This window comes from Budorcas taxicolor, chromosome X, assembly GCF_023091745.1.
Source record: "Budorcas taxicolor isolate Tak-1 chromosome X, Takin1.1, whole genome shotgun sequence".
NCBI classification, from domain to species: domain Eukaryota; kingdom Metazoa; phylum Chordata; class Mammalia; order Artiodactyla; family Bovidae; genus Budorcas; species Budorcas taxicolor.
Genome location: NC_068935.1, coordinates 79,887,783 through 79,900,885, shown reverse-complemented (window position 1 = coordinate 79,900,885; position 13,103 = coordinate 79,887,783). Strand labels below are relative to the sequence as shown.

At 43.4% G+C, this 13,103-nt stretch overlaps 1 protein-coding gene across 1 annotated transcript; it reads left to right on the top strand.

Moving 5' to 3' along the window:
- The first annotated feature begins 282 nt into the window (after positions 1-282).
- ARR3 (arrestin 3) lies at positions 283-12,298 on the top strand. The gene is made up of 16 exons (XM_052663345.1): positions 283-299; positions 562-592; positions 743-803; positions 960-1,004; positions 5,630-5,829; positions 5,951-6,010; positions 6,170-6,237; positions 6,883-7,018; positions 7,202-7,286; positions 7,538-7,610; positions 8,002-8,139; positions 10,741-10,824; positions 11,082-11,105; positions 11,275-11,327; positions 11,630-11,639; positions 12,202-12,298. Exons 1-16 carry the CDS (start codon positions 283-285, stop codon positions 12,296-12,298), a joined length of 1,182 nt encoding a protein of 393 aa, XP_052519305.1.
- Positions 12,299-13,103: the final 805 nt, after the last annotated feature.

Here is a 13,103-nt window from a genome sequence, read left to right as displayed (position 1 = left end):
ATCCTTTCTGGAGAACAAACAGTACGATTAGTCAATAATTTGTAAAAACTAGGGGAGTTTTTTCCCTGTGTTCTGGATGGGTGAGAGTATGCCTGAATAAGTAACCCTGGTAGGAGGAAGAATAGGAAGCATGGATGGTGGTGAGGTGTCTGTCTAAGAAGAAAAGGTTATGTCACACCAGGTGTGTCCAGATGGTATATCAAAGCCAGGTAAGGAGAATGGGACCAAATGATTGAGCCTCCCTCCTTCCCCTCTTGCCAGAAAAGGCTCAACATCCACACCATGGCCAACATGTCTAGGTAAGTAAGAACTCCTAATTCTCTGCTTCTGTGACTTGTGGCTTACCCAAACCCAACGACTTGCCTTTGGGGTGGGGGGGTTTGCAACCTCTCTTTTACTTGTGTTGCCTCCACCTGGGTGTCACTTCATTCTCCTTGGGCCTCTTCCTCTAATCCTAGAAATATTTCCTTTTCTCCCCAATTCCCTTTCTTTCCTTTCCCTTCTTCTCCCCCTCCCTTATCTTCCAATCCCCTTCCATATCCTCTGATTTTCTCCTCATAGGGTGTTTAAGAAGACCTGCTCCAATGGCAAGGTGAGAGAACCTGACCCAGATGGGCAAATGAAAGGGGAAAAGGGATAGATGTGTACGTCCTTCAAGGTCTCAGGGGTTTGGGTTGGGGCCTTCAGGGGAATCCATTAAAAGAAGATTATGAGAGTAACATGGGAGGTTGTTCCACAACAGCTATCCATCTACCTGGGGAAACGGGACTTCGTGGACCATGTGGACATGGTGGAACCCATTGGTCAGTGAGTCCGAAAAGGGAAAGAGCCTGGGGAGGAGGGGAGTGGGGGCAAGGGAGTGAAAGAAAGCCAAGAAAGGACCATGCAGAAGAGGAACTTCTGTTTCATAGTCTGAGGACTTTTCCTGACCAGGGTGCCGTTTCTCCCCCTCTCCATAGATGGTGTAGTCCTGGTTGACCCTGATTACTTAAAAGGCCGAAAGAGTAAGTAAAAATCCTTGTTGGTCTGTGTACATGCCAGTGACCCCAACCTACAATGTCACACACACCAGACTAGTAATCTGAATGAGTGGACTGGACGAGTGGAGCAGAGGGTTATAAGAAAATTAAAAAGTGGTGGGAATTGTGAATGTCTTATCTGATAGAAGCTAACAACTGGGAATTTCAGCCCAGTGTAGCCAAATTTTCTGATTGTTAAAGAGGAACTGGAAATAAAGGTCAGAATAAGACTCTGAGAGGCTCAAAGTCTGAAAAGATTCTAGTGCCTCTTCCCAAATAATATTTAAAATAGATATATTTCTAAAGCATTAATTATATTTTCTTTTCCAAGATCACACAAAATTTATATGTGTGCTGAAATTAAATGCTTTTTTCTAAAATCTCTGATTTTCTCCCTTATTGTTGGTAGGGCCTTTGCTTCACTGCTAACCTGAACACACACTTAGACTGCCTACTGAAAGATCCAGTACACCAGAAATCCATATTATTAAAATATGGATTAAATTATTAAAATTTGCATTAAGCAAATGTCCTGATTTTCAAATGTTGTCAGCTAATTAAGAGATTTTTTAAAAGCCCTGGATAAATCAAAAAACTATTTTTCCAAGGGCTGGACCTGCAGGCTGCCACTTTGCATTTCTTTTTCCCTTTATTTGCATATGTCTTTCCGTATCTCCTTTGTGTAGGGAAACCCATTTTTTCCATTAAAAAAAAGTCCCAAACAAAGAAATAAACAAAACAACAACTACAGCAAGTAATAGCAAAACACATTACTCTGGTTACAGTATTATAGTTCCAGATTACACTGAAATGATTGCTTTGCCATTTTTTTCTTTAATTCTTGCTCTGTGATCCAACAGATTGAAAATTGGGTTCGATTTGAAAAAGTTCAGAACAAACTGATGAATACTAGTTCAAATGTAACCTTTAGGTATTGTGGAATAAACCAAACTTAATTGCTCAGATTAAACAGTGCGGATAAGCCATTCATCCACTTTTAAATATCAGAGGAATTTTGGGGTATAGCCAGTAAATTAATCAACTTATTTAAGACTCTCAATTACTCTGTAGTTCTAAACCCTAAATCATTTTTTCACAGCCCTACAAAATTTTCAGAATAACCTACAGAAAAAAATCTTTAGTTTTAAAAATGTATGTTGACCCAGGAAATAAAATGTGTTTATTCCTTTAATTTTCATCTTCATGTCCCTTCGTAGTTTTATATTATTATTCATTTAAGCTGTATGTATTTAAGTTTATTCCTTAGCTTTTTTATATGCTTTGTTACTTTTATCAAGATAATCTTACTTGCATAACATTTCCAAATATGTATTTTTTCTTTTGAGGTGCACTTGTTGATGTAAAATATACTAATACTATGCCACTGAATGAAAAAGGCCAGTTGTAGGGCCATATATGTGGTAGTGTGAATGAAGTGTGGTTTAACAAAAACTGATGTGGGATCTTTCTGTATTATTTCTTACAACTGCATGTAAATCTACAATGATCTCAAAATAAAATGTTTCATTTCAAAAAGGCAATGAAAGATAAGTCATAAATATCTAAGGTGGCCTTATATTTAATTACAGAAACAAAGTTGGGAAGCAAATGAAACAAATTAAGAGCAGTTATCTCTGAAATATGTATGATGGCAGAACTTTGAGTTCTCTTTTTGTTTGTGTTTTCTAATTGTCACACAACTAATATGTATTATTTATGTAATAAACACAAATATAAATAACTTTAGATGTTGAATTAAAAAAACTAAAACAAGCTATTTCTTAACACAAAAAAGGATGATTGTGAACTGTCAGAGAATCAATAAGATCTTGGGGGTGGGGTGATGCCCTTCCCACGGGATGTGACAAGAACAATTCATCTGATTAACACACCCTGAGCTCAGGGGCTATTAGATACCCTTTGCCCTGGCCCCTCCTCTTTTTCTGATTTCTCTTCTCTTTGACTTCATCCCTTCCCTTGCTTCCTTCCAGCCACCTCTTTTCCTCATCTTCTCTCTTTTTTTCTTTCCTTTGCTCCCTCTTTCCTTTTCCTATTCTTGCTCTCCCTTTTCCCACTTTTTCTGGCATAACTGGGAAACCAAGATGAATTTAATTTATTGTATCTTTTGAAAATTGTTAAGTTTGTCTTCATGTAGAAACATCAGAAAAGTACAGATGAAGGAGAAAGACTGTAATCCTCTCACCCAGAGATAATCGCAAATATTCCAGTTCACATTTATTCATATTTTCTGTGTAAAAATATCTATATTTTTATTTTAAATGCTATATTATACATAATACTTTCTAATCTTCTTTTTTGCCTATGCAATATGTAAAAATCTATAAAATTGTTAGTTGCCTAGTACTCTATTGTATGAGTGCACCATCATATATTTCACCAACTTTAACCACTGGACATTTTTTGCTATGACAACCCCATAAAGTACATGCTTGTATGTATTTTTTTTCATCCTTGTCCAATTATTTCTTTAGACTAAATGCCTGGAAAAGGAATGAATGGCCAAAGGGTAGTCACACATTTTTAAAGCTTTCTATCGCCAAATTGCCCTTCAAAATGGTTGTACCAATTAACTCTCCCTCGTGCAGGGTATCCTGGAGAAGGAAATGGCAACCCACTCCAGTATTCTTGCCTCGAAAATCCCATGGACGGAGGAGCCTGGTGGGTCGCATGGGGCCACAAAGAGTCAGACACGACTGAGCGACTTCACTTTCATGCAGGGCATGAGGCTGCCCATTGTCCCAGTCATTATAAGCACTACCATTACCGCTACTTTCAGTCTTTGTTGTATCTTTTGAAAATAGATTCATTTGCTTTGCTTGTTTGTAATTTTAAAAGCAGATAATCTGGCTGTTGTATATTTTGATTTCTTAAAAATACAAAAATAGGTTGGTTTCTACTAGTGTGTGGCTCTTGGTAGTTTTCTTTTCTTTGGGTCAGGGCTCCTGATAAGATTCTTGACCCCTATTCCATTTTTTCCCCAACCCCTGTTGTAAATCTTTCCTTCCCTCAGTCTCTGTCACTATCCTTGGAAAGATATCTTTCTGTACCCTATCCCACACTCCACTAGTGCACGAAGTAGCTTTCTATTTGTCCCAATAATCTTAGGTACTAGCTGTAATGTATAAGTTCAATTATTATTGTTCCATTTCTCTAATATTCCCATGATGATCATCATCATCCACATCTATAATTTAAATTTCCACAGGGATTTCTCATACATCACCTCCTTACAACCATCCTGTGAGTTAAGTTGGGCATATGAGTCTAGGCTTTAGAGTCATGTCTGAGTTAAAATCCTGGGCTGTCCTTTAGCTACTCTGAGCTCATTTTCTCTACCTATAAAACAGAGATAATAACTGTAGAGCTCTTCTGCAGTCCTATTATTGACAGGTGAAATAACTGAGGCTCAGACAACACAAGGGATTTCTACAAGTCATATGCAAACCTAGGTTCTGACCCTAGAATTACACAATGAATATCCTGTACCCATCACCTAGTTTTAAAAAGAATTACAGAAACCAACTGAAGTCTCCTGTGTATCCTTCCCTAATCCCATACTCCTTCCTCCCTCCCTCCTTTCCTTCCTGCCTCCACCTCGGGTAATAACTATTCTAAATTTGATATTTATTGTTCCCATGATGCTTCTATACTTCTAACTTTATATATCAGTGAGCAAATTTGGTATTGTTCTACATGCTTTTCAACTTTATATACATGGTATGATTGTGCATATCATCCTTCCTTTACTCAACTTTTGAGACTTAACCATGCTAATATATGGAGTTCAGGTTCATTATTTTAATCTCAGTTTAATATTCCATGATATGAATATACCATAACTGTTTACCCACTCTCCCATTGATAGGTATTTAAATCATTTCCAGTTTTATGCTATGACAAACACTGACGCCATGGACATTTTATATGTTTCTCCTTATAGACAAGAGCAAGAGTTCCACTAGATTCTTATTTCATAAGATATGAGCAGATTCCACTTTATTGGACAGTGCCCAACAGTTTTCTAAAGTGGCTATACAAACATATACTCCCACCACAGTATGTAATCAATTGTTTCACATCTGGAGCATTGTTCAACATTTAGTGCTGTCAGACTTAAAAATTTTTGACAGTCTGAGGAGGCAGAAATGTTATCTCATTGTGGCTTTAATTTGCATTTATCTGATTACTAATAAGACTGGACATGTTTTCATACTTCATTGGCCATTCCATTCCACGCTTCTGTGTAGAGCCTATTCATGCATTTTGCACACTTTTATATTGGAATGTTTGTATTTTTATTACTGATTTGTGGGAGTTTTTTTAGATACTATGAACACTAAACTTTTGTTACAGGTGTTGCAAATATTTCCTCAGGCTTTTGCTTGTTTCATTATTTATAAAGATTCTTAATGTAAAGAAGTTTTAAATTTTACTGTAGTCAAATGTGTTAATCCTTTTCTTTATGGCTATACTGGTTTGATAATATTACATTGTTTCTCCATGTCTTCCTCTGAGCTTCTTCTGATGCTGTTAAGATCTCCTTTCCCCCACAGACCTGATAGGTCACTCTCTTGTTCCTTTGCCTGCAGTGTTTGTCATGTTGACCTGTGCCTTTCGCTATGGCCACGATGACTTGGATGTGATTGGTCTGACATTCCGCAAAGATCTGTACGTACAGGTCCAGCAAGTGGTCCCAGCTGAGCCCAGCAGCCCCCGGGGCCCCCTCACAGTCCTGCAGGAGCGACTGCTGCACAAGCTGGGGGACAATGCCTACCCCTTTACCCTGCAGGTACTGACCCCAAGCCCTAGGTAAGGCTTCTAGGGAAGATTAAGAGAGAAAGCTTAACAAAGAGAACAGAGTAAAGGGGTCCCTATTTCTTCTGTTTGCCGACCTCCTTCTGATCCTTTAGATGGTTGTCAACCTGCCCTGTTCGGTGACACTGCAGCCAGGTCCTGATGATACAGGAAAGGTGAGGTCTGGGTTCTCAAAAAGGTGGACAGAGGGATAAATGGACAAGACTGGAGAAAGGGACAGCTAATGGGTGGGATCAGACATTTCCTTATAAACCCATGAGGAAGGGAGTGGGCAGTGTCAGAAATGAGTTCTCTTTGCCTCTGCCCCTTTGCAGGCCTGTGGTGTTGACTTTGAAGTGAAGAGTTTCTGTGCCGAAAACCTGGAGGAGAAAGTCTCCAAGAGGTGTTTCTGTGGTCAACTTCAAAATCCCTGCCTCTAGCCTGCACCAGGAAACAGATCTTGCTCTCAGGACAGAAACGTCCTTACTTCTAACCTGTGTAGCAGCATCACCACCAATTCAGATGCCCATTTCTGATTTCCCTCTAATTTCTCTTCTTTGCTCTAGAGCATGGGTCAGCAAACTCTTCTGTCAAAGGCCAGACAAGAAATATTAGGCTTTGTGAACAATGTACTTCCTGTTGCACCTACTGAACTGTGCCACTGTAGCATGAAAACAGCCATGGGCAGTATGTAAATGAACAAGCATGGCTGCGTTCCAATACTTTATGAACATTGAAATTTGAATTTTATATAATTTCCACATGTCATGAAATACTGTTCTTTGATTTTTTTCAACCACTTGAAAATGTAATGACCATTTTTAGCTTGCGGGCCACACAGACACAAGGAGCAGACCAGACTTAGCCAGTGAGCCATAGTTTGCTGACCTATGGTCTAGATACCTACCTTGAGGGTCCAGAGGCATTCTCTGAGGGAAACCTTCTGCCACTTCCACCACCCAAGCGAGGACTGGGCTATAGGTTTGGCACAAGAAAGGTCTGTGGGTCCTAAGGAGATGTTCTGGCTGTCCCCTTGGCCTCTACTTAGAGACTCTGTGCGGCTGGTGATTCGGAAAATACAGTTTGCTCCCCTGGAACCAGGCCCTGGCCCCTGGGCCCAGACTGTGCGCCGCTTCCTCCTGTCAGCTCAGCCCCTACAACTCCAGGCCTGGATGGACAAGGAGGTTTGTGACCCCCATTTCTCGCCTCCTAGCATGCAACCGCTCTGAAACCCTTTCTTTATTGATCACCTACTTGGGAAGACAGGGGTGGAGGCCAGGTTGGCAAGAGTGCTGAGGAAACAAATTCTAGGTCTTTATCTGAGTGTTCTCCCTCCAACCTTATAACGGCCTCTCCTCCTGCTTTAGGTAAATTATCATGGCAAACCCATCTCTGTCAATGTTTCCATCAACAACTCTACCAACAAGGTCATCAAAAAAATCAAGATTTCAGGTCAGCTTCTTTTCCTGTCTCCCTGCCCCTGGTCCCAAATCCATACGTCTTTTTCTAGAACTCTGCCCCTACTTACCCAGTCTGCATTCATCTAGGCTTTCCCTCCATTGCAGGCTTATCAAAACATACATCTCTGTTCACCATATATGCACATCTTAGTATATCATATGAAGTGTGCCCGTGTACAAGGGCAGTGAGTTGGGGTCTTGAGGATGACTAACTATAGTCATGTGCTTTTCCTGGCTCTGCAGTTGACCAGATCACAGATGTCGTCCTGTATTCACTAGACAAGTACACCAACACTGTCTTCGTTCAGGAGTTCACGTGAGCTGGCGCTGGGGCTGGGGTCAGAGAGCTGAGGGATAGGGTGGTGGAAAGAGGGTCAGGGTCTGGAGGCAGACGAGAGGATTGGGGAAAGAAGGAAGTGGGGAAGAGGCCAGGACTGAGGAAGGTCAAGGTGAGGGCTGACATGGAAAAAGGGAGGGATTCTGAAGAGAGCTAGAGGGAGGATACCCACAAGAGGATCATCGAATTCTGAGAGGGGGCATAAGACGATTTCCCACCAGAGTGAATCGTTCCCACTCTCCACAGTCAGACATGTCAGTTCTCTTGGATATTCCAGTAGGTTCATGGAATTGTGCAAAATACTCTTGGGAATGAGAATCACTTAGTTGGCAAGCCTAGCTTAAGTTCTTCTCTTCTTTTCCTTTCAAAGGGAGACTATAGCTGCTAACTCCACCTTCTCTAAGAGCTTTGCAGTAACCCCGCTCTTGGCAGACAACTGCCAGAAACAGGGCCTGGCACTGGATGGCAAACTCAAGCAGGGTGACACCAATCTGGCCTCCAGCACAATGTAAGCTCATATGTAACTCCCAGCCTTCATTTTCTAACCCCCCAACCCACTCTGTGTGCTATATATACAGTTCTGAGGTTTCACCTTCAATGAAGCCTACCTGTTTCAAAAAAAATGTAAACATTCAGAGACACCTCTAGGCAAGAGGGCCAACAGTAAGCTAAATAATACCCATGGGACCAATGACAGGCTTAGGTCATAGGCAACAAGAAAGGAAAAAGTGGATAGGAAAAATTCCTTATGTTGTATAATATTTTACAACTCAGAAAGGTCTTATGTATGGTACTGTTATCCTCATAAGAATCCCATTAATTAGGCTGAATATGTGTTCTTATTCTATCTCTGAGGCTCAGAGAGACGAGGGAACTTGTCCAAGCTTGCACAGTGGCAGAGGTGGAAAAGATGCTATCACATGTCATATGGCTCTAACACTGTGATCTCTGTAGCAGCTAATCTCTAGTGGAGATAGAAGTTCAGTGGAAGACAGATGAGAAATGGAGAGAAAAGAGGACAAAAACGAATATGATAGGAACTGATAGAATTATATCATCATTTATTTGGTCCTATGCCTAACACTTGGAGGCCCTAGTGTAAGATGTGTCTTCTACCAAAAACCATCTGCCACCATCTGACAAGCATTCATTCCCACTGCCTTTCTCTGTGCTTTATCAATCATGTAGCAATACATTGTTATTGCTTGAAAGAGACTGAGAAATCATCCCAATAGCATTACTTTGCAGATAGAGGATCAGCATCCCAGGGCAATGAAAAATCTTGGAAAATCTCCAAGATCATATGGCTTTCTGTATTTTCCTTTCCTTAAAATTAATTAATTAATTTGGCTGAACTGGGTCTTTGTTGCTGTGTGTGGGCTTTCTGTAGTGGAGGTGAGCAGGGGCTACACTTCATTGTGGTGGCATCTCTTGTTTGCAGAGCATGGGCTCTAGTGTGGGCTTCAGTGGTTGTGGCACAAGGGCTTAGTTGCCCTGCAGCATGTGAAGTCTTCCCAAACCAGGGACCAAACCTGTGTCCCCTGCATTGGCAGGCAGATTCTTATCCACTGTACCACCAGGGAACTCCTGTGCCTTATTTTTCAATCAGTCGGTTTTCACTGAATGCTTGTTACATAGTCATTCCTATGCTAAGCAATGTGGGAGGGTACGAAGAAGTTGAAGATAGTCTCTGCCTTCAGTTTATGGCTGAAATGGGGAACAAAGAGGAATGCGACCCAGCAATCCCACTGCTGGGCATACACACCGAGGAAACCAGAATTGAAAGAGACATGTGTACCCCAATGTTCATCGCAGCACTGTTTATAATAGCCAGGACATGGAAGCAACCTAGATGTCCATCAGCAGACGAATGGATAAGAAAGCTGTGGTACATATACACAATGGAGTATTACTCAGCCATTAAGAAGAATACATTTGAATCAGTTCTAATGAGGTGGATGAAACTGGAGCCTATTATACAGAGTGAAGTAAGCCAGAAAGGAAAACACCAATACAGTATACTAACGCATATATATGGAATTTATAAAGATGGTAATAATAACCCTGTATACAAGACAGCAAGAGAGACACAGATGTATAGAACAGTCTTTTGGACTCTGTGGGAGAGGGCGAGGGCAGGATGATCTGGGAGAATGGCATTGAAACACATATATTATCATATGTGAAACGAATTGCCAGTCCAGGTTCGATGCATGATACCAGGTGCTCGGGGCTGGTGCACTGGGGTGACCCAGAGGGATGGTATGGGGAGGGAGGTGGGAGGGGGGTTCAGGATGGGGAACACATGTACACCCATGGCAGATTCATGTTGATGTATGGCAAAACCAATACAATATTGTAATTAGCCTCCAATTAAAATATTTATATTAAAAAAATTGGAAAAAGAGGAATGTGAATGCCATCTATCAGTTAAATGTTAGTATGTGTAGTTCAGATTATAAACCCAATAGGAGTTCAAAGAAGCCAGCATAGCTGGAGGAGGCAGAAGGAGCTAGATCTTGAAGAATGTGTTGGATTTGGATAGCAATAGAGGAAGAAAAGAGAGTTCCAGGTTGGGAATACAGCCTGGGGAAACATTAGACCGTAAGAATCTGCACGACTTGTTCTGAGCAAGGAGAGAGGATGGGTCTGGTTAGGTCGTATCCCAGGTGTTAAGGAGTTAGGGCAGGAAGGTTAGAGAGGCTGCTGCTGCTGCTAAGTCACTTTAGTTGTGTCTGACTCTGTGTGACCCCATAGACGGCAGCCCACCAGGCTCCTCCATCCATGGGATTTTCCAGGCAAGAGTACTGGAGTGGGTTGCCATTGCCTTCTCCGGTTAGAGACGCTAGTTGGGGCCAAATTGTTAAGGGTTGTGAAAGTCAAGCAGTGTACTAATTATATTCAGAGAGGTAGCCTCTTGAGCAGAGGGTGACATGGTAAAACTGGATTTGAGGAACAGAAATGCGATCCCAATGAGTAGGAGATCAGAGCCTGAGAGACCTGTCAGATGACAAAAGATGCACAGGAAGGGACCGGGGGACTGAATGAGTTAGCTCCCTCACAGCCATTTCCCCTCAAACACACAACGATGACTACTACCACCTCCCAGTCTTCGACCAGGAGTGGACAAGGAGCTGCTGGGGATCTTGGTGTCCTACAAAGTCAGAGTCAACCTGATGGTGTCCTGTGGAGGGTGAGTGAGAATGCAGGGTCTGTCTGGGCAGGGGCTGGGGAGCCACTTTTGTCTTCTTCCCAGTTGGACTGACCCATTCAAGCCACCCCTTCTATGGACCTGTTTCCCAAACCTGTGAGCTCCATGAGCAGGCTACCTTCCCTTCCAGAAACTGATTCTGTGGTTGAGTTGGCCTTACAATCCCTAACTCCCTTGTCAAATTAGGTTGCTACTTTCCATTTCCAGCTGCTAATTTTAGGGTGTCATTCTACCCTCAGCATCCTAGGCGACCTGACAGCCAGGTAAGAGACTGTTGGGTGGGGGGAACCAGGGCAAGAAAGGGAGGATGCAATCAGATCAAAAGAGTGATGAGGGAGAATCTAAGGGCACACTAGGACCAAAAAACAGGGAGAGAGGTTCAGGGAGTAGCCTTGGAGGGAGATCTGTAACCCAATCTTGGGATCCTTGCAGTGATGTTGGTGTGGAGCTCCCCCTGATTCTGATGCATCCAAAGCCGTCAAATGGTGAGTGACCAGGTGGGACTCACAGGAACAGTGGTCCCGAGGGTTGGGGACCAAGTAATTCTGATCTCATGAATCTAGGACTGGCAGTTTGAGTAGAGATTCTATAGCAATAGGTAGGTTGGGTGAATAGGTTTTCAGGGCAATTGTGTGTATGCGTGTGTACACACATGCATGTGTGTGTGTATTGTGTATGTATGAGAGGGAGACGGGTCAAAAAGAGAGAGGGAAGAGTAACAAGACATTTCTTCAGGGAACTTATCAGCTTTAATCCATATTTCCTTCCCTCTCTATGCTCACTACAGAGGCTGCTAGGTAAGAAAATGTGAGGCCTGGAAACCTCGCCCCCCACCCCTTTCCCCACTGCCACTCTCTGTTTTATGACAATGGAAATGTTAAAAAGCTTCCCTGGAGTGTTGTTTTCAATAGGTGTGCAGTGGAAACATATGGTTTAACTTCGTGGCGTAGTTTAGTACAGTGCTTTTCATAAGCCCCCTTTCCCTTTTTGCATCCCCCACCCTCCACCTCCTGCTTTTCTCCCAGTCGTTGTCCTTCACCCTCATCCCTTCCAGTCTTTGCTTTTTTCCCTGCCTCCTAGCCCTTATTTCTCATTTGTCATTTTTCCATGCCTTCTCTCCTTCCTACCCCCAATTCTTATTTCCCCTCTGAGGGGGGAACTTTTGTGTTTGGAGATTGGGGAAGGAATGAAGGAAACAAGCCCAGTGTGGTCCATGTCGGGGGCGGGGGGCAGCTGAGAGGGGGTGAGGGTCTGAGCTGAGTGGCAAGGAAGGGATCACTTCTCTGGGGTCAGGAAATGGGAGTGGATGATGCTCAGAGTTGTTCCTAACCCTCTGTTCCCTTCTGCTGCTTCTGCAAGCTCTGAGGACATAGTCATCGAGGAGTTTGCCCAGCAGGAGCCCAGTGGAGAGGAGAGCCAGGAGGCTTTGGCAGCTGAGGGGAATGAGGACAGCTGAGCGCCTGGCTCCAGTACCTACATGTGGGAGCCCCCTGCAACACTCAATAAATCAGCTTGTCCGGATGTGCCTTCTGATCTCTTTGGTACTTCCTCCTCTTGGAGGAGGATAATGGAACTATCTAGAATGAACCAACTCCCCACCCCAAGCCTCCTACCCCCACTCCACACTAGTGATTAGATTTCCTGCAGCATGTGCTTTTCCTCCAAATGACCCCTGAATTCCCTCTGGCAAGGCCACCTACCCTCTGTGAGTGCTTCAGCTTTCCTGGCCATCCCTGCCCTCATCCCACCCCCCAACTATCCCACTCCCAGGATCACACATGGCCCAGCTGCCCCACCTCAGGGCTGTGGGCAGGGCCTGAGAGGGCATGGCCCCAAGCCCAGGCCTGAAGGTGATGTTGATGGCTGGATGGAGTGCCATGTGACCCCAGGCAGCAAGTGCCACCCACCTGCCAAGCACAAAGCATATCACAAGGCCCACCACTGAGGCTTCAGCCTGGGATCCACCACACCCAAGAGCCAGTCTCTGTGCAAATCCAAGCCCTGCAATCCTTGGCTGGCAGAGTGGTGGGGGCCTTTTTGGGCTTTGGGGATAGGAAGATGTGATGGTATGGAATGGAGTAGCAGGCTCTCAAGGGAATCAATATCCTTTTCACCCAGGGTGTCACTTGGCCTACTTATCCTCACCCACTTTATGTACAACAGCTTGGAACCCAGCGCCTGCTGGGTGAGTCCAGTACAAGGCATCACACAGTACGTTTTTGCCCCCGCCAACTTACCTGGGGATTCTTTTCCTCAAAGTT

Coding starts and splice junctions, on each gene's coding strand:
- ARR3 (XM_052663345.1), top strand. Junction 7,287..7,537: donor CAAAAAAATCAAGATTTCAG/GTCAGCTTCTTT, acceptor CTGGCTCTGCAG/TTGACCAGATCACAGATGTC. Junction 8,140..10,740: donor AATCTGGCCTCCAGCACAAT/GTAAGCTCATAT, acceptor ACCACCTCCCAG/TCTTCGACCAGGAGTGGACA.